At 42.4% G+C, this 23915-nt stretch overlaps 5 protein-coding genes across 9 annotated transcripts; 4 read left to right on the top strand and 1 right to left on the bottom strand.

Annotated features, from left to right (window-relative positions):
- The first annotated feature begins 288 nt into the window (after positions 1 to 288).
- LOC115755391 (copper-transporting ATPase RAN1) lies at positions 289 to 8210 on the top strand. Of its 2 annotated transcripts, none has more exons than XM_030694764.2 (9): positions 289 to 750; positions 1653 to 2267; positions 2591 to 3020; positions 3161 to 3486; positions 4993 to 5051; positions 5545 to 5887; positions 6580 to 6777; positions 6878 to 7135; positions 7457 to 8210. In XM_030694764.2, exons 1-9 carry the CDS (start codon positions 421 to 423, stop codon positions 7931 to 7933), a joined length of 3036 nt encoding a protein of 1011 aa, XP_030550624.2. In that variant the 5' UTR covers positions 289 to 420; the 3' UTR covers positions 7934 to 8210. The 2 variants fall into 2 exon arrangements, with proteins under 2 accessions (XP_030550624.2, XP_030550625.2); XM_030694765.2 differs by having other exon boundaries at positions 612 to 750; positions 1627 to 2267.
- A 2548-nt stretch (positions 8211 to 10758) lies between these two features.
- LOC115755392 (VQ motif-containing protein 22) lies at positions 10759 to 11599 on the top strand. The gene has a single exon (XM_030694767.2). It carries the CDS (start codon positions 10809 to 10811, stop codon positions 11430 to 11432), a length of 624 nt encoding a protein of 207 aa, XP_030550627.1. The 5' UTR covers positions 10759 to 10808; the 3' UTR covers positions 11433 to 11599.
- Positions 11600 to 13022: 1423 nt separating this feature from the next.
- LOC115755393 (glycine-rich RNA-binding protein 4, mitochondrial) lies at positions 13023 to 13896 on the top strand. The gene is made up of 4 exons (XM_030694768.2): positions 13023 to 13260; positions 13396 to 13464; positions 13538 to 13644; positions 13728 to 13896. The coding sequence occupies exons 1-4, from the start codon at positions 13104 to 13106 to the stop codon at positions 13839 to 13841; spliced, it is 447 nt and encodes a 148-aa protein (XP_030550628.2). The 5' UTR covers positions 13023 to 13103; the 3' UTR covers positions 13842 to 13896.
- A 1021-nt stretch (positions 13897 to 14917) lies between these two features.
- On the top strand, positions 14918 to 19507 carry LOC115755428 (choline-phosphate cytidylyltransferase 1-like). 4 transcript variants are annotated; one of them, XR_004017115.2, is made up of 9 exons: positions 14918 to 15175; positions 15564 to 15677; positions 15966 to 16061; positions 17386 to 17428; positions 17882 to 18037; positions 18142 to 18222; positions 18557 to 18722; positions 18892 to 19002; positions 19125 to 19152. XR_004017115.2 is itself a non-coding variant. In XM_048285689.1 (9 exons), exons 1-8 carry the CDS (start codon positions 15042 to 15044, stop codon positions 19290 to 19292), a joined length of 903 nt encoding a protein of 300 aa, XP_048141646.1. In that variant the 5' UTR covers positions 14942 to 15041; the 3' UTR covers positions 19293 to 19297; positions 19385 to 19507. The 4 variants fall into 4 exon arrangements, 3 of the variants coding, with proteins under 3 accessions (XP_030550688.1, XP_048141646.1, XP_030550687.1); XM_048285689.1 differs by lacking the exon at positions 18557 to 18722 and adding an exon at positions 19385 to 19507 and having other exon boundaries at positions 14942 to 15175; positions 19125 to 19297; XM_030694828.2 differs by lacking the exon at positions 18557 to 18722 and having other exon boundaries at positions 18892 to 19049; positions 19083 to 19297.
- Positions 19508 to 21497: 1990 nt separating this feature from the next.
- On the bottom strand, positions 21498 to 23915 carry LOC115755410 (polygalacturonase QRT3). The gene is made up of 3 exons (XM_030694790.2): positions 23428 to 23915; positions 23056 to 23283; positions 21498 to 22711 (listed from the first exon to the last, which is right to left on the bottom strand). The coding sequence occupies exons 1-3, from the start codon at positions 23644 to 23646 to the stop codon at positions 21653 to 21655; spliced, it is 1506 nt and encodes a 501-aa protein (XP_030550650.2). The 5' UTR covers positions 23647 to 23915; the 3' UTR covers positions 21498 to 21652.

Genomic DNA, 23915 nt, shown 5'->3' with positions numbered 1-23915 from the left:
TCATGGCATTCGAGCTTGAAATCTAGATTTGCATTTTGCATGTTTGGAAATGGGCTTGTTTCGTTATTACACGTTTTAGTTATTTACAACACCCGGGGAAACTTTTTGCAGTACAAGTCCCCCCCAACCAGAACCGCCGGTACTACACAAGGACAAGAAGGTCCATGCAGACAAATCTCCGAGGGCACAACCGTAAATAAGACATCCACCGGTCGTCCCCGTTAAAGACGACTGCTGTCTCTCGCCCCCTCCTCCCCCTGCGGAGCCTTCGAAAGAAGAAAGTTCGTAATCCTTTCTCGGCCTTTGCTGCTTCCTCTCCATTTCGTCTCTCATGTTTCGCGTGTAGAAGAGATTCGATTTCCCACCCCGCCGTCCTTTCTTGATTCCTCCTTCGCTTCGCATTCCGATCGTCCCCTTCCGATGGCGCCCCGCTTCGCCGACCTCCAGCTGTCGCGCTTCTCCGGCGGCGCCGACCGGAAAGCCGGCGCCGCCGCGCTCGCCCGAGACGACTTGGAGGGCGGCGGGGACCTCGAGGACGTCAGGCTTCTCGATTCGTACGAGGACAGCTCGCCGGAGAGCGCCGGGGAGGAGGGGATGAGGGGGATTCAGGTGAGGGTGACCGGGATGACCTGTGCTGCTTGCTCGAATTCCGTGGAGGAGGCTCTCCGGAGCGTCGACGGCGTCTTGAGAGCCTCCGTGGCGTTGTTGCAGAACAGGGCTGACGTCGTCTACGATCCTAGTTTGGTCAAGGTCAGTTGATGCTACTTGGATTCTGCTCCTCATCTTTTACTTTGTGCATCTTTTGCAAAGTTGGAGATGGCTCGTGGATCATTGGTAGACTTAGTTGGTCGTGGATTCAAAGCTTGAGAAGTTCGTTTATTTTAGTGGCTCGTGAGCTCAAGTCGGCCATTTTTGCTTGCTCTTTCTGTTCTTCACAATTAGATCAAGTAATCTCAGGAGGATCGCCTGCTTCAAGCTTTGTTCAGTTTATTTTCCAACTCCAACTGTTGGTCAGTGTCCCATTCTTCAGAGTTCTCTTGTGGTGTTGTTAGCATTACCCCTTTGTTTCAGAAACTAGATTTCCATTGTAATTGCATCTTGCCTGGATTACAGAATTTAATGGCCAAACCTTTTTGGATCATTCTTTACTTTCATTTTGTGATTATTCACCTATTCTGCTGATGGACTTCATCAACATTGACAAAGTAGGATTTTGTGGATTCTCCTGCTGAACTAAACTATTCGGGGTACATCTGTTTGATATTGTGAGGCATAATTTATGTCTCTTCCAGTGTTGTCGGAGCGAAATTTGACTTCCTTCTCTTTATGGCTAACGCGGAAGTGGTGAGCTTTTTGCATCGCCCACGATCCTGTTGGCAAGAGTCCAATTTGACTTTCCTATTATGGCCCGGGTTTCCTTGCAATTTTAGTAATGGGTCTGATTTGATATCAATCGGGATGAACTTCGAGCCATAGTGAACACTTTCTTTTTTAATCAACGTGGGATGCGGATGCTTCATTGTGACTTACCTCTGAAGAAGACATTACTTAGCCTATTTGTTGTCTAATTTTGCTTTTGTGGCTTATTTATTAAGTACTGAGTTGTTTATTCCTTACTTTTGACAGTTTTTTGTGACTACATCGTGATTCAGGAAGTAGACATCAAGAATGCAATTGAAGATGCAGGTTTTGAGGCAGAGATTCTGCCTGAACCAAGCTCTTCAAAAACAAAGCAGCCAAAAACTCTTTTAGGTCAGTTCACTATCGGAGGAATGACTTGTGCAGCCTGTGTTAATTCTGTCGAAGGCATCTTGAGAAGTCTTCCTGGTGTTAAGGGAGCAGTAGTTGCTCTGGCGACATCATTAGGTGAAGTTGAATACGATCCTTCCGTAATCAGCAAAGATGATATAGTCAATGCGATTGAAGATGCTGGTTTTGAAGCTTCACTGGTGCAAAGTAGTCAACAGGATAAGATCATACTTGGTGTAGCTGGGATATTCAGTGGGATGGATGTGCATTTTCTAGAAGGCATACTAAGCAGCTTAAAGGGTGTTAGACAGTTTCGCTTTGACAGGATGTCGGGAGAACTTGATATTCTCTTTGATCCTGAAGTTGTGACCTCCCGCTCCTTAGTCGACTCAATTGAGGGAGCGAGCAGTGGCAAATTTAAGTTACACGTCATGAACCCATATTCGAGGATGACTTCTAAGGATGTTGAAGAAACAACTAACATGTTTCGGCTTTTCACATATAGCTTATTTTTAAGTGTGAGTATCTCACTTCCTATTTGCCTTCTCTTTCCACACTACTAAGAGAAAGATGTGCTCTCACCTTCTTGTTTCTATTGTCTGGTCGCCTTGAGGAGGAGGCTCTTCCTCTCGGATATATGTTTTCTACCTTGATGGAATTCTTGATCAGTGGTCATTAACATTTATGCCAGGATCACTCATTCTAAGGATGTTTAGAGTGACACGTGGGTAAAGGATTAATTTAGGGTCCAAATGTTAGACATAGCCTTCTTGCTAACTTTTGTCTTTTTTTTTAAATTCATTTAAGTCTTAACAGTTTGTGCTTGATGTATTGGTTGTAGATTCCGGTCTTTCTCATTCGGGTAGTTTGTCCTCAAATACCATTGGTCTACTCTCTACTGCTATGGCGTTGTGGACCTTTTATAATGAGTGACTGGTTGAAGTGGGCATTGGTGAGCGTCGTGCAATTTGTGATCGGCAAGCGTTTCTATGTCGCAGCTGGCAGAGCTCTTCGAAATGGTTCAACTAATATGGATGTTTTGGTTGCATTGGGAACTTCTGCGTCTTATTTCTATTCTGTTGGTGCACTTCTTTATGGTGCACTCACCGGGTTTTGGTCTCCTACATACTTTGAGACAAGCTCCATGCTGATAACTTTTGTACTGTTGGGGAAATACTTGGAGTCTCTTGCAAAAGGGAAAACATCTGATGCCATCAAGAAGCTTGTGGAACTTGCACCTGCAACAGCGTTGCTGCTTGTCAAGGACAAAGGTTATTGTACTTCCTTTTAACTAAATAGAGAGAAGCTTTAGATATTTGATGCTCAACCTAATAATTGTGGTGCCCTTTTTCTCTGAGTAGGAGATTTAACTCTTTTTATAGTAAATTGGAGTAAATTTTTGATTTTGCAGGCGGAAGGTCTGTTGGTGAACGAGAAATAGATGCTTTGCTAATTCAGCCAGGTGACATATTGAAAGTTCTGCCTGGTACAAAGGTTCCTGCTGATGGCACGGTGGAATGGGGATCTAGTTATGTTAATGAGAGTATGGTAACCGGTGAATCTGTCCCCGTTCTGAAGGAGGTCAATTCGTCAGTCATTGGAGGTACAATCAATCTACACGGTGTTCTTCACATACGAGCTACCAAAGTAGGAAGTGATGCAGTCTTGAGTCAGATCATTAGCTTGGTTGAGACAGCACAGATGTCCAAAGCTCCTATACAGAAGTTTGCTGATTTTGTAAGTACTTTAACAAGGCCAAGTTGTGACATATTTGATAACTTTCCTTGTTTAGATAAATCTTGGTACAGGAAAGCTTTAATGTTTAAAGCGAATGACTTTTTCGCCCTCTGTGAGACTGTGGAAATCCTTTTGTGGTGTGAAGTCAGTACTGGAGTATTTTAATCATTGTTTAAAACCAATGCTGGAAGGATTTGAGCATTCTGAGTATGTTGTTTTGATAATTAGGAGCATCTTGAGAATTATGTCTTTGCGCCGATACTAATAATCGGTTTTGGAGGAGATAGTAGTGCTGATGGACCAAATTCTTTTACAGTGAGAAACTTTCTTCTATTTGCAGTCTATTGAAATCCTGTTGGATTATGTTTCCTGGCTTTCTAGTCTTTAAATGTCATATGCTGAGCATTTGAATTCCTGGAATGATAGATAATGACGTCCAGAGTCATTTATGAGTCCCGAATTGCAGCTAGGATCATCACTTGTTATCGGTTCGTTTATGGCAACAATTTATGTAAAAAGCAGATATAGTTGTGTCGTGTTAATGCCATGTGGCTCAAAAAGGGTTAACGTCACCATGACATAAATGATGAAGAGAATTATACACAAAGTAATGCTGTTGCACTCACTTTCTGTCATTTTTTTGCTTTCTCCCTCTCATATCAAATGGAAACTAGAAGATAACATCTGCAAGGTGCCAATGCATATGAAGACGCGCATCATCTCATACCCTGCATTTATTTTCAACTGCATCTCTTTAGTCCTGGACTTTGAGAAGGTCTGAAATGGAGACATTGAAAGACCTGATCCTTCAGCGATATCTTTGCTTGATATAATATTATCACTACTGATGGGGAAAGCTATCATTGGCGTGCTCCTTTGAAGTTGATAGAGGTTCTGAGGGCGTTCAGTTTTGACTTAGAGATGTTAGCTCCTCTCCTGATGCTAGTGGAAGTCATGGGCTCTCTAGGGATCAAACAGATGATCAATACCCAGAGTTAGGCTTTTATTTGACATGTGGATGGTGGTTTAGTACTGGTAATGAGAGCTGATGGGAGGGCGGAATTTGGGATGTTGGGAGTGGACGGGAAGACCAGTTTGGTTATTCGGTTGAGTTGTACTTTGAGTACTTTATTTCTAGTGTTTTTGGGCTTATCTTCACTTGGTCTTCTATGTTGAGAAGAAAGAGAGTAGGGGGGTAAACAAGGGTAGTGGATGACAGTTTAAATAGAAAAGAGAACTACGAAATGTACTATCTGTGATGGCACTCGAGGATTTTGGGTCACTGTTTTAAACTGGCGATTCCAGCGGTATGTGCATTGCACATTTTCTTTTTAGAGCCTTCTCAAACTATCAAGGGGCATTGGTTGATAATAAAGCTATCTACTCTATGAACTTTAGAATTTTGTGGTGGCAAATTGCAGCTTCGTATAGTTTAGAGTGCTTTATGTAGTTAGTTGACTTGCAGTTTCTCTAGTTTGTGGATTAATTGGTACTTTCTACTCGCAGATTGCGAGCATCTTTGTCCCCACTGTTGTGGCTTTGTCATTTTTGACATTTTTGGGTTGGTGAGTACAATACCTGACTTGTTCTACGTTTGATCCACTTTCAATATGATTTTCAATATGATTTGATAAGAGAAAACGGCATTCATAGTCCCTAGCTGGCCTTTTCTGTAATTTGGTATCTAGTCTTTAAACATTCAATATTTTGCAATTATGATCTTTCACCACTATTTGTGTTGAATTTGGTTCATAATTCTTCCACATGGCTTAGCTGAATCACCACATAGTTACGAAACTATAGAAACAGTCAAAATATGACCCCGTTTATGTCCCGTATTTTCGTGACATACGAGAATGGTCACCCAAGTTCAGCGTAAATAAGGTCAGAGTATCAAAATCACACAAAAATGAACTGTGGAGAGTAAAATCTCAGTTTTCAAAATCAGGGATCGAACTGCGAAGTTAACTGAACTTGAGGAACCGCTAAGTAGTTTTGTTATTGGATATTACGTGGTAGGTGTGCACAATCACCAAGACCCTTTTTACTTGTCTACAGGTATGTTGCGGGCGCTTTTGGAGCTTATCCAGAAGAGTGGCTGCCAGATAAGAGCAATTACTTTGTTCTTGCCCTGATGTTCTCAATATCAGTAGTAGTTATTTCTTGCCCTTGTGCCCTTGGGTTGGCAACACCTACTGCTGTGATGGTGGCAACAGGGGTTGGTGCTAACAATGGTGTGTTGATAAAAGGTGGAGAGGCTTTGGAGAGAGCCCAGAAGGTTAAGTATGTAATTTTCGATAAAACAGGCACCCTTACACAGGGGAAAGCCACTGTCACAACGGCAAAAGTTTTTAATGAGATGGACCGTGGACAGTTCCTCAATTTGGTGGCTTCCGCAGAGGTAACTATCTCTTCTTTGTTTGTTTATTTAAGTCCCGGCTCCCCATTTCTCCTGGAGAGAAAGAACAGAAAGAGAGAGAAATGCACACACATGGCAGTATTTTGTTCAAATGGAATTGCAGATGCAGACATTTTAGAAAACTGCAATGGCCATGGTAGAACAGGACCATAAACATCAGTTCTTATTATGTCATCACTGTATAGAAAATCTGAACTGATTGTGTGAGGATCATATCTTGAACCATCTAGCTTTGGACAGGGTTTGTTTTAAAAGAGATTCTACTTGTTCGCAACCTTTACGAAAACATTTTAAAAAGTACTATCACCTACTGAAATTTACCAATCATGGATACTTAAGACATGATTTGGGTAATTGATTTGTAGAATTATGCAGGCATTTTATATTTGCGATATGATTGCCTTGGAACATGATACCTAACTGCTTTACTAAGTTAAGCTAATTTAGTCACATGGAAAGCTGACTTCAAATAGAAACTTTCCTAGTTTGCAATTGTTGTGGACCTAAATTTGGTCTGTAGACTTTTGAGTGCCTTAGCTCAAAGTACAGGACTCTGCTTGCATTGGCTTTTCTGGAGATGTAGGCTGTAGTTTAAATGATTTGTTATATGCTGGTATTCTGGACTTTGTTTTTGACATTGCATTTTAATTGTTTACCATGCTTATCTCAACTAGGCTAGCAGTGAACACCCTCTGGGGAAAGCCATTGTGGAGTATGCTCGCCATTTCCATTTCTTTGACTATCCTTCTGAAACTGATGACTCTACCAACTCCAAGGAGTCAAAGATTTCTGGCTGGCTCCAAGATGTCACAGGTTTTTCTGCTCTTCCAGGAAGGGGAATTCAGTGCTTTATTGAAGGGAAGCTAGTACTGGTGAGTTTTCCGAAGTGAAGATTTAAAGTTTTGCTGCTGAACTAAATTATATGCCTTTTGATAGAATGTTAACATGCTTGTTGGACACATAACTTGACAGGTTGGCAATCGGAAGCTGTTGGCTGAAAGTGGAATTGCCATTCCAACTCATGTGGAAAATTTTGTTGTAGAGCTTGAAGAAAGTGCAAAAACGGGCATACTTGTTGCATGTGGTGATGCCTTGATCGGTGTTTTAGGGGTCGCTGATCCGCTGAAAAGGGAAGCCGCTGTGGTTGTAGAAGGTCTTAAGAAGATGGGTATAAGGCCTGTAATGGTGACAGGGGATAACTGGAGGACAGCTCGAGCTGTTGCCAAGGAGGTACGTAGAGATCACTACTTTCCAGGGATTTAAATGCATTTGCAGGAGTTTGCGGAGTTAGTGGATTCTGTACATAAGACATATGGAGTCTTCTCACTTTCCTCTCGCAACTTAATATGTGCACCTCTCAAAAGCATTCAAGAGATTTGACATGGATAATTTGGCCTTGTGCTAATTTTCTTACAAATTTGATATGTAGCTTCACATTGAGTCTGAAACAAATATTTATATTTGTGTTTGATGGGTAATTATCTTGTCAATGGGAAATATCCTGCTTCTGTGCATAATTCTAAGCGTCTGATGTTTCTCGTCCCTATGCAGGTCAGCATAGAAGATGTGAGGGCGGAGGTAATGCCAGCAGGAAAAGCGGAAGTTATTTGCTCATTCCAAAAGGATGGGAGCATTGTTGCTATGGTTGGTGATGGAATCAACGACTCTCCTGCTCTGGCTGCTGCGGATGTGGGCATGGCTATTGGGGCAGGGACTGACATAGCAATAGAAGCTGCCGACTATGTTCTTATGAGGAACAACCTAGAAGATGTGATTACAGCCATTGATCTATCTAGGAAGACCTTTGCACGGATCCGCTGGAACTACGTCTTCGCAATGGCCTACAACACGATTGCGATACCGGTTGCGGCCGGTGCCTTCTTCCCTTGGTTGAGGATAGTGTTGCCACCGTGGGTGGCTGGTGCGTGCATGGCTTTCTCGTCTGTGAGTGTCGTGTGCTCTTCTTTACTCCTCAGAAGATACAAAAAGCCAAGACTTACGACTATTCTGGAAATAACGGTAGAGTAGACTAGAAAGGAGAATAATAGAGAGAATTTTCAGAGGAGGGGAAAAAAGAGAGATCGCGGGGACAAGAATGTTGTTGTAGCTTTCAGCTTAGTGAGTGAGGGAAGACACTACATGGGATACAATGTGTGTGAATGGAAATGAGTATCCCAGTTTTGTCTACGTTTTTTACCATTCTTTTCACTTGTATGATGATGGGGATGTAATTTTTCCCACCCCACTGAATGTAAATGTCACATGCATAATATGCTGTAAAATTTTTATTCTTCTTTTGGGTTTCTGGTGTGGTTGTTCTTGGGTTGAATGAGAAGATTAAACGAAAGATCTGGCTTAACCCGCTTTCTGTGCTCTTCTCTGCACTCACTTACCATGCCTGCACCTGGAGGAGTCAGTTTGCTGCAATTGCAACTTCTCTAGTTTCCTCGGTCAGAAACAAAACCTGAGATCTGTCATAACGCATCTGCTTTTAGTTCAACTCATCCATTCAACTAAGGCAATGAGTGAGAAAGATACGAGCCGCGCTTATCGGTCGAGAACCGCGTTTGTGAGTTCCGAATTGCTCAGGACACCAGTAAAACTTGATGAGGTTGATGGATACGACACTGCCTAAGCAACAGGTACGCCAGAAACCCGTCTCCTTTTTGTCTTCAAAAGCGACAAGGTGCGTGCTAGGACTTTGTCTGCAAAATTGACAAATTCCACCCCATGTAGTAGGATTATAACTGGACATTCAAACAGATGAAGCATGTTCAGAGAATAGCTGCGAATAAAGCACGCACCGCATCTGGGTGGGAACCACACTTATTGGTCAAACCAGAAACTTCAAAGTCTTCACTTTCGGGGGGAGTCTCTTTTTGAAGTTTGACTGTTCCGCCCGAGGACACCAACGACTACTTTGCCTGTGATAATACGCAATTGTCGCACTTCTACCATTCCATTTCGCCACACCTACTCCAGTAAATAGCAATTAAGGATGAAATGAAAGAATTTTTTCTTTTGTAAGGATCTTGTCGACCGGTTTCCGGACACTTGTTAAGTATACTTAACACGATATGTTTCAATTTCCAAAGTGTTGATTCCCCATAACACGAAACAAATAGCGTATCCCAAGCTCATCGCAGACGACTACCCCTAACGATCAACGCATTGAGATAACAGGGGAGGGACCAAGTCAACGGATTCGAGGATTGGTCATAAAAGGACTATGATTCGAGATCGAGACGTTATATTCAAGTGCACTCATTGCATCAGCCTCCGCGTCAGCTCGTGCTCGCCGGTCATCACGTTCACATTCTCGTCAAAACAAATGTCCAAAGACCAGACGGTGCAAAGAAATCAAAACCCTTAAAGCGAACAAGGGGAAATCATTACTAAAATGTGTAGCGTAGCATTCAAGATAGGATTGATCTTGGGTCCCACGGCATTTTTTACATCTTAGAGAAAGAACGGCTTTGTACAGTGGCGGTCGTCACCCGATACATCACCTCGTGCTTGGAATTTTATGAGTATCCAATTCCATCTTCGCCACCTTTGTCTTGATAATGCCCGTACAAAGAGTCCATTTGACTCCAATTAGAGCTCCTAACGTGGGTACAATTCTTAAGATCGATTCAATTTAATTAATTAGGATCGCAAGACACTTGAAAATGGAATCCGAGATTTGTCTAAACTCTAATACTGTTAAGAGGGAGGGAAATTCACTTGATGTGAAAGGTCTACAATTTCAAAAGGATTTGGCGTGATTTGGAAGGGGATTAGGCGTGTAGCCCTCTGGTCAAATCACATATCTAATGTGCTTGCTGTACAAGCTATAATCTCTCCTAGTGGTTTGTTACAGCATCATTTTTGGACCACTTCTATCTTTCTAGATAACGCTTTGACTCGATCAGGCTAGTACAGTAAGGTACGGCATAATCAAAGTTCATTACTTTGATAGCAAGTTAACCGTGTATATGTAATGTGAAGGAGTAACTAGTAGTAAGCTGAACATAACTATATACGTACATCAACAAATGAACTTAAACTCTAATAACTGCAACCAGATGAATCGTCGATCATCTACAAATTACCGCAATTACAAGCTTATGAAAAATGAGATTTTGGCTTTTTAAAGGCGTGTGATTCAAACGCAACAAGTTATCAACCGAACGAGCAGGATGTTGCTAGTGATTTCAAGAAATTGTACGCCCAGCTTTGGTTGTTCTATTTGCAAATGTTATGTTGCCGAGAAGAACGCCCCTGCAACACGTCCCGAGCAACAACAATGTCAAATGAACCCTAAGGTTAAGTTTATCACGTTTAAACCTACATGATTAGGAAGAAGATAGGGAGGGGGAGGCACAGATGAGCAGCAAGCCATATATATGTAAATGACAGACTCGGACATTTTAAGGTTTCTCCACGAACTCTAAAAGCTAGCTGTGTGATTCCTAGTTTAGTTTCCACCAACGCTTAACAGCTAAGGGATAGAAGTTCCATTTCCATATGCAAAAGTTCCTAACACCCTTCATCAGTCGTCGATCTAACACTATTCTGACTATTTTGGGGGCTGCAAAACACATTCCAACACATGCAATATAAGATTGTTGAGGCGGGGGACACGGGACGATGTTGAAGACCTCACTGATGTTAACAGATGTTGCTTCCCGGAAGCCAAGCCTCTCTTATCTATCCATCTCCCTTTCGCCATTAAATCAATCTCTCTCAGTCTCATAGGAATAGTCAAAGAGTTTACTTGTCTTACCTTTGACCACAACTTTGTCCCTTTCTCAGTCACTATATAATACTTTGGAACTTGGATGGGCTTTGCTCCTTCTTAATTAATCCCTTTCAAGACAAGTGCGTTAGACTTTGAATAAAAAGAAGAGATCATCAGGTCATGACCAACAATGGAAGTGAGGAGTGGGTTCAGTATTACCAGCAGAGCGTTGATCCGCAGGCTGAATTTGTTGACTCCACCATTGTCACCTCCATGAGCTCAAGCAACAGCACCGATCAAAATCCCGCCAACCCCGGCTGCAACAACAACAGCAACAGCATCATCAAGAGCCAATCAAAGCCAACCAGAAGAAGATCAAGAGCGTCGAAGAAGACTCCGACAACCATCCTTAATGCCAACACCACCAACTTCAGAGCCCTGGTCCAGCAATTCACTGGCTGCCCTAGCACCTCCATCTCTTTCGGGTCGACCCACCGCTGCAGCCCGCTCAACTTGAGTTTTGTGGGTTTCGGGCACGAGCAGCAGGTGGTCTCTTCTGCGGAGGCATCTCTTCGGAGCGATTATTCCTATGGTGTCCAAGTCCAACATCAAGCTAGGCCATCACAGCAGTTGCACCAGGAGCAATCGGAGTATGCGAGTATGATGAATTCCTCATTCAATGAGGTAACCGACACTGATGATGCTTTTGCTTCGACCATGCCGCTGTCTAGCAACTTCATGGACGTCGCGACTGAGGATATCTTCAGTGGGTATCCCATGGACGATCTGCCTTACCAAGTTTAGCTAGCTAGCTTCATCCTTGATCCAAAATGGTGACAACCAACTAAAACATACTTGGTTAGCATGTATTAGACACAGACCAGTTCTTCAAAATCTTAAGTCGTTGCACAGTCTTACTTTATCAGTACTGAAGATGTAATTTACCTATATATGCCTCTAATTCTGGCTTCCCTAGGATCTGCATGTGGTTTGGGGTTTTCTCTTTCGTTCTTGTTCTTTGATGAACGCGATTGTAAAATTATTGTTCCACGACAGAGTGGTTAGAGTTTCTCGCTGCTCCCGCATCAACAAACACAAACGCCAATGTACCTCTCTTTGCGAGGATTAGTCAGTGTTGAGTACATATATCAAGTCTCAGCTCGTGCAGGAATTCCTAGTTTGAGTAGTTTCCTAGTTTGAACATATTTACGAAAGAGAGATTTCTTATTTTGGATTTGAAATATTATGTACTTTTTATGTATGAGATGAAATTTTACTTGGTGAGCAAACACTAGAGCAAGCAAGAAGAGTATTAGGGTTTCTTTTAGTGAGTTTCTAATCGAATTATCTATGAGAGACTATTGGATAATGCTTGTGGTTTGCTTTGGGTGTGATTGGGGATTGGGAAACACTTGAGCGATGGTGGATTACTTGGCAGCTGGCAATCCCGAAGAGTATGTTTCGGCACTTTGACCGAATTACGAAAATGTCTAGCTTCATTATTATCGTCCATAGTTAATTTTGCTAGTAATTTTTCTTATCTCGAAATTGCCTTGAATTGTAAAATCGGTTAGTTTTTGCGTCATTGTTCCCTGTAGTCAGTGAAAGTCAGCTTCAGCAACTTCTCTTGGTCCCACGTCGGGTGACGGGTGAGAATCTGAGAGCCGTTTGAAGAGATGAATAGCACTGATCGATTTCAAAATCGTCACTTGATACGTCACAACAAGATGGGGATCCCAATTAGTTTGCTATAGCTATTTGGTTCATACTCTCATCATCAAACTGCATGTCATCACAAGAAGTTTGAGGATCGATATAGTGAAAAGTTTAAGAGTACCCGGAGGGCAAAAGAAGAAGAAGAGTATGTGAAGTTGTGGAGGCGCTTTGGTCGAATGTACAGACATAAAGCTCCATTGCAGTTGCAGCCTGTGTGCTCTATATACTAGTCGGATAACCTTTTGCCAACTTCGACTTTATTTCATCTTAAAATCACAAATCTAACCTATACACTACACAGAGATGTTCAATTCCCCTGAAGTGAATTGGGGTTGTGTACCATCGTGAGTTTTCATATTTGTCATGTTTCTCGCGAGATATCGTCGCGTCTGGAGAGTGGTTCGAGATGATTTTCATAGCTATCTTCATTGGAACAAGTGTGATTAGCTCCATTTTTGGGCACCTCTAGTCTATTTGAGGACTTCGTCTCCTCCTTAGCGCGAGAGACTGATGAGCGAAAGACAGGCCTTGAGAATTTTTTTTTGTAACTTTCCTTGGATGTTGTGGTGGGGTGGGAAGATTGTAATTTGGGCGGGCCTCTGCTTAACCCTTAAGCCCAGTAATACTTGGAGAATTGGAGTTGAGCTTATCCCCTCTAGACCGACAGACAGTACAGACCTCCCCATATCTCTCTCTCTCTCTCTCTCTGCAACTGCGGCAGCTCCAAAGTGCGGCGGCTTCCATTTTCTCTCGTGAGTTATGTGGGCAGCGCCGACCCAAATCCCCCTTCCCCCGTCGCTCTCCTGTTCCTCCCATGGCACCACCAACTCGGACAAATTCAGAAGAAAGTGGAACGAGCTGAGAGTGAGGTCCTCCTTCTTCGACTACCCCCTCGCCAGCCGAATCATCGTTCGGAGTAAGTGGATGTCTCCCCATCCCCCCCCCATCGTCTTTCTCTTGAGGCAGCAGAAGATTACAAAGGATAGAATTTGATCGGAGATCGAGCATACTTATTGAATTATCTGGTCCTGGGTTCTGTTCCTTTCGCCAGATATACCCTATTCTCTGAACGAAGGTAGATTGCTCGAGGAGTTCTCTACTTTCGGACACGTCGCCCAAGGTAAGCTCCGGTTCCAAATTGGATTTGCGTGGAATGTCTGTTGGTGGTTCTCTGATTGATTCCTTGGTCCCAGTCGAAGTCGCCAAGGATGAAGCGACCAAACGGTCGAAAGGGTACGCTTTCATTCAGTACACCTGCCAAGACGATGCGGTGCTTGCTCTGGAGAACATGGACCGTAAGGTGCCTCAGCCCACCCCCCCCATTCTCTTTCCCTCCGCTCTCTTTCGATCCATTGCCCATCATCTGAATCTCTTTCGCTGCAGAAACTCGACGGCAGGATGGTTTACGTGGAGCTCGCGAGGCCCAGGAAGGAAGCGTACGATCGGCCTCGGACTTGCGGTCCTCCTCCGCCGCGCGATGATCAGGCGGCTGAGTAACGGTCGGGTCCTCTTGGGATCCAACTGCCTTTGATCGAGGCATGTTCTGTGATCGATCTGCAATTCCATTCTTGACTTCGCATACATTCTTTTGATTGAGCCATGTTTTGAGAAAATCAAAGATGTTTGCTGTTCAACTATTAAGAATGATCGGTTCTCAGGTAGGTTGGTCCGGTCCATCATAGGATCAAGAATCGGATCGGCAGGCTGGTTCCTACGTGGCTATGTTCATGAAATTGAGATAACAATTTTCTTTTCTTTGTTCTTTGAAAGAAAAAAAAATTTAAAGAAAAGACATATTAGTCTGATGCGAGGGTTCGGTTTCGCAAGTAAAACTAGGAACCAAACTGATTATTCTCGGTTCCAAATCGGGAATTGCTGAACGCCGACAGATTCCATCCGGTCCGGTCCGATCCGATTTTTACGGTTCATACCCCTAGCAACTATGTCTAAATAAGAACAAAATAAGTTCAAGAGGTGATAATTCATATCTCATGTGGTTCATAATTATATCTTCAATGCCAGTAATTTCTATGTTCCAAAAGTGACTTAGCTATATGGTTGGTGAACTAAGAATATCATCACTCGGTAACTAATCAATGCCGTAGTAGCTAACCTCAAATTATGTGAGCGATAGAATTGTTTGATCTTGATAATCTTAAGTTACCTTTAAGTCCATGTAATGTATCTTTATCCACGATCAATTACCTCAGATTCTCTCGTAGGTCTTAATAACCGTAACTTTATTTGAGAAATAATAAGAAACCTAAATGTATCATTAAACATATTAATCGTTCTTAATAAGTTTAGCTAAGAGATCATAACATCGATTTTTAAGTTCATAAATTAACGAAAACTTATTTTAAAATGATTTCCTTGGCTGTCATAATTTTTTTTCAACCGATTGTAAAAATTACAATTCCACGATCGGTAATGAATCTTGGATGTTAGTAAATTATCAGTCAGTGAATGCTTTAAGATTGCTTGGACGGACGAGATCTTTTTTGGTTTTGAATCGGACGGCCAATTTCATAAAGCGTGAGCTGAGTCAAGCGGTCAATCGACGCAGTACCGTACGTACAGAGGAATATTCCATTTCCTTCGCGTCGATCGGGAACGAGCTAGAGCGAGAGGCTGGGTGCGACGTTGCTTTGCCGAAGAAGAAAGAAGAGAGAAGCAGCAGGAGGAAGGGTGAAGGCCATGGGAAGAGAAGAAGAGGAGGAGCAGCGGCAGAGCAACGCTACAGAGGACCGTCCCGTTCGGGTTTACGCTGACGGGATCTACGATCTCTTCCACTATGGTCACGCCCGTTCCCTCGAGCAGGCCAAGAAGCTGTATTTTCATCTCCCTCTTTGCGTGCTTCTGTTCTGCGTGCGCACATACTCGCGCGTTCCTGACGCACATTTCCGTTAGCTCGTACCCATGTGCCGTAATGTCCCCCCATGAGCTTGTTCATCGTCTCTGCAAATGATCCGCTTCTTGGCTAGTTTGTCGTAGTCTTGTAGGTTCATTTTGGATGGGTCATCAGATCACAGTTGATGTTGTGAGTATGGAGTGTAATTGGGTGCACTTGGCATGGAAGAAGTTCAATGTCCTAGACTACCGGGACCCATCCATCTGTTTTAACTTGCCGTCTTGTGGTCTTGTGCTCTTATGCTTCTGGGTGCTCTGCAAATGTCTTCCCAGTTCATGAGTTCTTCCCTCAATTGTATGTTCCTGTAGGTTTCCTAATACTTACCTGCTCGTTGGCTGCTGTAATGATGAGCTCACGCACAAGTATAAGGGAAAGACCGTCATGAATGAACAGGAGCGCTACGAATCTCTCCGCCACTGCAAGTAGGCTTACTGCCTCTGTTTTCGCCTCTGCCAAGTGTAGCAAGTTGACATCTTAGTTACTTCGTCCTGTTCGTCCGTGCTTTTGTCATTGCTTGCCCCGTGGGGGAAGAAGGGACTAAGTATGGATGGTTTATTTTTCTATCTAGCTTGGAATTGTAGCATTCCGATTCTCATTAACACATTTAATTCTAGCGAGTAATAAGTTCCGGCTCTTTACCCTTGTTCTTAGAAGCATTTGTTCCTGTTGTTTCTCAGGCGGCACTTTTTTTTTTTCCAATTTTCATGCAGGTGGGTAGATGAAGTCATTCCCGATGCTCCATGGGTGATCACACCAGAGTTCCTGGACAAGCACCAAATCGACTATGTTGCCCACGACTCTCTTCCGTAAGGTTAATTCGCCCAAGTAAATGTTGTTGATTGCTTGAAACTCGTCCAGACGAATCTCGCAAACGTGAAATGTTCAATTCTTGCTTTTCTCTAGTCGTTCACTTCTTTCCCCCTCTAATGGGACTCCCCCATCAATGTAGAGGCATGTTATCCTTATTAGTAATGGTTGTGCATTTCCTGCTAAGATTTTCTCTGCTAAGTTTTCTGTCAATAATTGAATATGCCATCTGAATCTAGTTATTGCAGAATTTTTGTAGATCCAATTTTTAATGATTAAGTTCTGATTCCGTGAATTCTTGATTATCTTAGACGCCTAGGAATATCAATTTTAACTTCCCTAACAATCATTTGTGTTTTTTCCCAAAGATGAATAGGCTTTTTTGTACCTTGAATCAGTCAAATGTGATTTCTGAGTTGCTCCATGTGAAGTCATGTACTACTTAATGGATGCCTCAATCTCAGAATCATGCTATAAGATCGAAGTGGTGAAGCAGCCAATCCTATAATTATCTAAGGATCCTTTATGGCGTTAATCTCATATCCACGAAGAAACTTTTAGCATCAATTTCAATAATATAGACAAATTTCAGATGAGTGTCTCTTTTGCTTAGTCATTCATTCATCTTGCTATCTATTACACAATATTCGGTTAGGTATACGTCATTCTAACTTAGCTTAACATGAGGTTTGGACAACCATTCCTATAAGATTTAGATGTTTCAAATATTAGATAAAGTTAGCAGACACCTCCAATAGCATAACCTGCCATACTCTGGCCTTGAACTAACATAGCATTCTTGTCGCAAGAACAGCAGTGTCCACCTTCATGGCAGCCTGCAACCCCTTTGCGAGCCATTTATTATTCAATATAAACAAGCACCAGTTTGGCTTTCACGAGTTTCAAGGACATACATTCCTTGATTGATTTAATTTTGCAAAATCATCTTGCTTTAATATTTGAAGGTTTAAAACATAAATATGCAATTATTTCATGCTTGGATGGAGCGAAATAGCTGCTCTCTTAATCATTCAAACTCAGTATTAGTATCAGAGTTAGTGTGGTTTAGAATGGGAACCTACTATTGCTTGTCCACTGTGCATTATGGTGAACTTCTATTTTGAGGTGTGTGGCCTATGCTATCGCTCCTTCCGTAGAAATTAAATGGCTTGGGTATAAATTTTATTTTGTTGTAGTTTTGATGGTACAATGAGAACAACTTAAAGATGGAATATGCAAGCATGACTTGGCCATATTGATGCCATAGTTTTGTGTTTCAAGACTTGGGAGTTCTAATTGCTCCCTCTTCATCTTAAATTGTAGTTATGCTGATGCAAGTGGTGCTGGGAAAGATGTCTACGAATATGTAAGTTAATTCAATAGTGATCTATGTTTCTCAGTTTTGCTGCAACACACGTATTGATGGAAACTTGGTATATTGACTCACTTTTCCGTTCTGCTGATTGGCTCAGTTTCACTGGAGAGGGTCAAAACTTCTGGATCATCCAGATTCTAGTTCTATTTTCCTGACTTGCTAAGAATAGGATAAGTATCATCAAAGTGTAACTAATAAGGCTTCGCACCCTCTTTTCCATTTAGATGGCGCATCTTAGTCCTAATTCCTGTGTCTTCATCAATTTGTGGTCTACTTGACTGCGCATAAGTTCTTTTCTCCAGCACCCTGTGCTAGCTTGAATTTTCTTATATTCCTGTGCATTTTTCTTGGGAAAATTTCTGTGCTGCTAAATATGTTGATATGTTTGTTATGGTTTATCTTGAATGCCTGTCTCATTCTATGTTGTACGATCTTTGTGTTCAGGTTAAGTCCATAGGAAAATTCAAGGAAACAAAGAGGACGGCTGGAATTTCCACATCAGATATTATCATGAGGATTATCAAAGATTACAACAAGTATGTGATGCGAAACCTTGCGCGGGGATACAGCAGAAAGGATCTAGGTGTTAGCTATGTGAAGGCATGTCTTTGTCATCTTGATGCTCACATGTAGGTTTTATCCATGCTGTTCACAATCTGGGGTAGATGTTCCATTAATGGTGTGTGCTCACTGCCCTGTACCAGGAAAAGCGACTCAGAGTGAACATGGGCATAGAGAGGTTGCGTGAGAAAGTGAAGAGACAGCGGGAAAAAGTGGGAGAGAAGGTATATGCATAACTATTTGATGAGTTTGTGATCTTTTGGCTCATAAATAGTTGATTTCTAAATATTTGTTAATGACTACAATTCAGTCAATGTAATTGAAAGAAGTAATTTGAGCATCAAATGCTTTATTAAGAAGGCTGGTTTAGTATTTGATATCAACTTTGGCGTTCTGCCAGTTGATACTTTCACAGACCATACATTCCCATTTTGCTCTCATTCACTAGTGAAATGGGCCGTATGAGTAGCTCTCAAGGAAACAGTGTCTTTGCCTTTTTTGCCTCAAGCTATTATTCAGGTATTAGATGACGATGTTGTGTAACAATTTTCGCAATAGAAAGCAAAGGAAGGTTTGCTGTATATTGATGTGAAGACGTATGGCTTGAATGGCACATACCAAAAAGGAACTATCCTGGAGTGGTGCAAAATATTTTGTTGTGAATGACTTATGCCCATGGGTGAGCACCAGGTGACTTTCCCATGTGACAAATTGCGAATGATAGGTGAGTGACGATTTGGTAATGTCCAGTTTATATGTAAAATGCTCAAATAAGCTCCATTTGTGTGCTGATATGCAATTTCAGTGCATAACTGCTAGTATTCGTATGACTTCTATGACTTACCACAGTCGACTGTATTTTCCATGTTCATGTTCATGTTCATAATATCCAGATCCAAACTGTGGCAAAAACTGCTGGCATGCATCGTAACTTATGGGTAGAGAATGCTGATCGGCTCATAGCTGGTTTTCTAGAGATGTTCGAAGAACGTTGTCACAAAATGGTTGGTGAACTTCTCTTTCTCAGTCTTTTGACTGAACTAGCTTTCCCGTATAGATGCCTTTTTTTTTCAACTATTGGTAGAATATCTATCTATCGTGATGGGTTCTTCTTTGTGATTATCAGGGTACGAAGATTAGGGACCGAATCCAGGAGCAACTAATCGGGCAGCAGACAAGAGGCTTCCTTATTGACAAAGAAGGCAATGACGTTGAGGGGTACGATTACAGTGAAGAGAGCAGTGAAGATGAAGAATCCTACAGCGAGGGAGATGAAGAGAATGGAAACAAGTGATAAAGGTTGGTTTTTTATGTCTTGATTGCTCTTAAAGTGAGGCAAGTATGGGGGTATTAGATGGACCTCTCGCCTCTTATGAGCTTGACTAGGCCTTTGTGCTCAATGGGTGCTTTCTGCCATTTCTATTGCAAAGGGAGAAGTTCTCTTCGACACATCTGAATGTAGTACCTATTTGAGGAATCTGACTATTTTTAACACTGTGGTTGTGTTTAGAAATGGCGTGTATTTTGTTGCCATTCATCTTCTTTGCTCGTTCGCTTAGCACCACTGAGGTGTTTGCTATTCATGAAGAGAATTCTCAAAGCAAAAAACCTCAAAGAACACCTATTGTTGGAGTTGGGAATTAGGACATGGTAAGAATGTTTGGTATCATGTCGTGGAAGAGCTAAACAAGTGGAATTTGCTGTCGGAAAATGAAAAACGTACTATAGGGTTTACAGATCATGCAATAACTTCTCTGAAGAAATGGGCGTTAATCTCATAAGTCGACCATTAGGCACGTCTTTATAGCTTTCCTTCGTCTAGGTCAGCATTTGATGTTGGAAAGGAGAAAGATGTTGACTAAGTTAAGATGGCTGCATGAGGATACCACTATCGTCGGCGCATTTCTTTTTGCTTCGCAATGAGAAGAATGATAACTTTTTTAGCGGGAAAAGTATACTAGAAGTGCCATAACTTTTGTACGGCGTCCACTTGAGTACTATAACTTTCAAAACGTTCACGTAAGTGTCATAACTTTTAAAAATCTCACTTGAGTGCTATGTTGACGTGGTAGCCGGAAAAGCTAACGTGACAGCCCGAAAAGTTACTGTAGAGGTCGGAAAAGTTATTGTAACACGCGCGGAAAAGTTATTGTAGACTTTAGAAAACCGACGTGTCACGCCGGAAATGTTACTGTAGCACTCAAGTGAACGATTTTGCTCCGACGTAGCATTCAAGTGAACGATTTTTGAAAGTTATGGCATTTAACTGAACGATTTTTGAAAGTTATGGCATTTAACTGAACGTTTTGAAAGTTATGGCACTCAAGTAAACGCCGTACATAAGTTATGACACTTCTAGTGTACTTTTCCCCTGTTTTAGCTCTTTGTTTCTTTTCTTCCCGATGGTGTGTAACGTTGTTTCCTGGAGGATGTATACACGACAGTTAGTGCATTTAGGAATTCGGACAAGGGTTTCTCTTTGATTTGGGAAAAATTACAAAAAAAAAGGCATAAACATATTGCAATTGCAATTGTGTCATTTATTCATAAACTTTTTTTTTTTGGCCAATTCCTTGACCTTTTGCATTTGTGGCAATTCAGTCTATCCGGTCAATTTTGATTGACTGGGGCCGACATGGACGCCGCTCGGCACCGACATGTATGGCGCTATCAACACAATTTTTTTATTATATTTTCAAAATTTTCATTTATTTTTTCCTTTTTTTTCTTTTTTTTTCCTTCTCATTTTTCCCGCAGGTGGCGATTGCTGGCCACCCTTGCCATCGCTTAACGAGGCCAAGCTCCCCAAAGAACGGCTAGGTTAGCCTTGCCCGGACATGGCGAACCTTGGCCTCGCCAAATCCGGGCTAGGGTAAGGTCAACCTCGCCCTTGCCAACCCTTGCCTTTGGCTGATTACCAATTCGACATCCGACTAGAGAAAGGAGTAGGAAAAATAAATAAATAAATAATTTAGAAAAAAATATTAGGATATTATTGAAAGTCGTTCACCTCAAGACCGGCCGATTAAAGTTGGCTTGATAGACTGAATTAAAAAAAAAAAAAAAGATTTAGGACTAAATTGGTAATCTTTTCCTTTGGTTTATGCAAAGGAAAAGATTTAGGATATAACGTTGGATCACCGAAGTGAGGAAGAGGAGGATATCCAAAGGGGTCAGGCCATTTAGAATATGCACGCGGAGATGAAACATTTGATTCATCGAACATGATCTGAAGTCGGCAACATCTCCTAAGCTTTTGCTCCTCACTTTTTAAAATTTCTATTGTGCCTTGGCCGGTGGAAAAAGTATAAAATTACTTTGGTGGTTTAGCGTTCCAAGATCAAATGAAAAAAAAAAAAAACATTGGTTATTCTAAAATGTTTGTTGACGTCTTGTTGACATTTTCACTAAGTTTGAGAGATCTTCGGAAAGTGGGTTTTTGTGGTCTTTTGCTATTAAGACTTTCCCAATGCAATTTTACTCGTGCTGTGTCTATTGCCAAAGGGTCAAACACAATTTGACACTAGAAGGGTATCTCATTACATCTCAAAATCTCAATACCCCTCACCTAGAATCTCTCTCGTAGGCACTTCATAGATTAACCCCAGCACCATAAACGAGAGCAGAACTGCATTACTTTCGCCTTCTCTACAACTAGATGACTTCTCCAGCCATGCTGTACTGGTCGACGACAACGGAAACTACGGCGTTTGCTGCTTTCTCACTCTCGACGACCACTGCGTTGTTCGATACATTAGTTATCTCATGCTTGATGAACCCCATCTCTCCTTGAGCATAGAAGGAGTACTGGAAGTGATTTATCCGGTTCGGAAAGAGCAGTGTAGACGAAAAATCAGCAACCCATTTGGTCCCATTACCTTTCAACGTCATTTTCCCTACCGTCGTTCTTAAACTCATTCCGTTCACATTGTTGCCATCGACCACCACTTCATCGACATTAGGGAATTGGCCATCCAGGACTACTATTGGATTCAGACGTTGTGGGTCACCGTCGAACATGTTGTTCACTACATTCAACCCCGAGACTTGACCCTTTATCGACTTCAATACTATATTAGCATCGCCTAAGAAGAATCCGTTAGTAACGTGTACCTGAACAGGGTCTTCCATGACTATGCCCGTGTAATCCATGTAGCAATTGTCTAGTCTGGTTTGCGATAGTCCGGCTAGTTTTACCAGTATTCCGATCCCACCAAAGTATGTGGCCTTGTTGTAACAATGTACTCCGGTGACCATGTTGGCCTGGCCTCGCAGAACAATCCCCACAGCAGCGGAGAAGATGACAACGTCAGTAATCGCGTTGTCGTTGCTCTGAAGATCAATGGCCGTGCCTGTGAAGCTTCTCTCTCTTTTATCCCCACCGACTGTCGAATGTTGTCCTAGGAAGCATCCTGATATGAATGTCTCATGACCTTTCTTCACTAGGATTCCATCCGTGGTGAAGTGAAGAAAGAAGCAGTCCGTTATGCGAATTCTCGCCGAATCAACCACGTAAATTCCTCCTCCTCGGAAACTAGAATCAAAGAGCACATCTCTGAAAGTTATGTCCTCATAGTAGATTCCGACGTTCTCGACCTTCATCGGGTAACATGTTGATTGGTCATTGGCACCTGGAGAATTCGGGGACCAGAGTTCAACGAGATGCCGGTCCCCGGGAAATGTTTCTGATGCGCGCAGGGTGCCCCCTTGTACCTAATTCAGCATCATCGGCGACATTGTATCATAAGCAGCAGTGAATTTGAACAGAATATTGAAACTCGATCCAATGAATTGATGAACTTGATGATGTCCTCAGAGGAAGCAAAAGTTCATTATTGCTTACCACTGGAGGCTTATCTGGGGAAGGGAGTTGGCAATGGACAGACTGCAGTTGGTAGAGTGTAAATAGCCTTAAATGCTTGATTCTCAAAAGCAGCACCTTTTGGGAGTGGAGAATTTTGAATGAGGAAGACTCAACACACACCCCACCAAAGTTGAAAAGAGAAGCACTGAAGATACAATCAAGAGAGAGAGAGAGAGAGAGGAGAGAGACTGACCACAACATTGCCTCCCCCGGAAGCAGGAAGCCTGATGGGTTTGGCGACCAGGTAGGTTCCACCTTGCAAATCAATGACCACACCACCCAAGGCAGTCACTCCAGGCAGCATTTGCTCGTCACTTTGAACCCGGAATGCATCAGACAGAGCACTTACGATGGCCTCGCTGCTCTCTTGCTTCCCTGTTGGGTCACCCCCATACCCCACTGGATAGAATACCCTCCCCATCTGGAAAAAAAAAAGGCACCAACCCACCACACATGTTCTAGTGAAAACAGCCACATTGGCCTTCATTTCATCATTCCTTTAGACATTAAGAAACTTCGGACACTGGCCAAGAAATGCAGAAAACGAAACGGCGAGTTCGCTTACCCTTTTGGCACCGTCTGGACCAGGCGTGGCGACGGGCGCGGCGAGGTCTTCCTCTGGACTGTAGGCCACTCTCTGTTGGAGCTTGGCATGGAACTCGGAGAGCTTGTGGAGTCTCATGGAACAAGATGCTTCTTCAACGATGAGAATGAGAAACAAGCACAATGCTGACGAAAGTTTCATCATTTTGCCTTTGCAACTCCAACCAAGGGTGTTCATCATCAGATGGGTCGACCAAATGTACTGGTTTTTGTCCTGCAACTCAGAGAGAGAGAGAGAGAGAGAGAGAGAGAGGAGATTCTGCTTCAACTGTTTATCGCGCTTCGATTCCTTTGTTTCGAGCTCCACAGTGGACTTGGTCTTTGCGCTCCTTTTGTCTCGGTTTTGGTTTTACAAGATCTTGACCATCATTAATATAAATAGCATTCGAGTGGCCATCCAACTTAGATTTCATCGCTAACCAAAGTTTGGAACTTTCCTAAAACACATCA

The sequence above is a fragment of the Rhodamnia argentea genome, chromosome 9 (genome assembly GCF_020921035.1).
Source record: "Rhodamnia argentea isolate NSW1041297 chromosome 9, ASM2092103v1, whole genome shotgun sequence".
NCBI lineage: Eukaryota > Viridiplantae > Streptophyta > Magnoliopsida > Myrtales > Myrtaceae > Rhodamnia > Rhodamnia argentea.
This window is presented reverse-complemented; position numbering and strand designations above follow the sequence as displayed.